At 39.9% G+C, this 853-nt stretch overlaps 1 protein-coding gene across 1 annotated transcript in view; it reads left to right on the top strand.

Annotated features, from left to right (window-relative positions):
• LOC119592348 (insulin gene enhancer protein ISL-1-like) overlaps window positions 1-853 on the top strand; it is a 284,379-nt gene that overhangs the window by 105,025 nt on the left and 178,501 nt on the right. The window contains exon 6 of the mRNA XM_037941176.1: window positions 24-117. Within this exon, the coding sequence (XP_037797104.1) occupies window positions 24-117 (94 nt within the window). The remainder of the gene's footprint in view (window positions 1-23; window positions 118-853) is intronic.

Raw genomic sequence — 853 nt, 5'->3', positions numbered from 1 at the left:
CAGCACCGTTTCCTTGGGCTTAGGGAGACGCGACACTTCAGGAAGAGTCCACAAGAGCGAAGGAAAGCCAACCAGGATTCGAACGGTGTTGACAGAGAAACAGCTACATACGCTGAGGTAGGCGTAATGGAATCGAGACCTTGTTTACGTCCTGTGGTTCAGATCCGTCTCGTGTGTTGGGGAGCGGGGCCAAAACGCTGTTGGAGAGGGTGGAGAATGGTGGTGTAGATAGGCTCGATGATGGAGATGGTGTTTTAAGATAATGCTGGGTATGGTGTTTTAGATAAAGCTAGGGATAATGTTTAAAATAATGCTGGGAATAATTTTTAAGATAATGCAGGGGAGTGTGGATGTAATGATGCTGGGGAAGGTGTCATTTTGTTAAGATAAAGGTGAGGATTCTGTTTAAAATGAAGCTGGAGTTACTCTTTAAGATGAAGCGGAGGATGTTTAGGATAATTTGGCGGAATTTTTTTTTAACATAATGGTGAGGGGGATGTTTAAGATGAGGTTAGGGATAGTGTTTAAGATAATGGTGAAGTTGCTGTTTAAGATAATGGTGAGGATGCTGTTTAAAGTGAGGGGACGGTGTTCAAAACAATGCTAGTCGAAGATGGAGATAATCTTTAAAAAATCAGTTATAGGATGTAATGTAATAATTGAGAAAATACGGGATATCTTATGCCAAGGAAGGTGCATATGGCTACTGTGCAAGTTGAATGATAGTGAAAAAGAAAAAATGTGATGTAATATGGTGAAAATAATGAAACAGAATGGTAATGTTTGTGATAAGTATAAAATCAGTCGTGTGCAATCTGCTATAGTTATTATGCGGAATGGAAAAAAGATCTTC

This window comes from Penaeus monodon, chromosome 30, assembly GCF_015228065.2.
Source record: "Penaeus monodon isolate SGIC_2016 chromosome 30, NSTDA_Pmon_1, whole genome shotgun sequence".
NCBI lineage: Eukaryota > Metazoa > Arthropoda > Malacostraca > Decapoda > Penaeidae > Penaeus > Penaeus monodon.
Note: the sequence above shows the minus strand (reverse complement) of the source record. Positions and strands in the feature narration are given on the sequence as shown.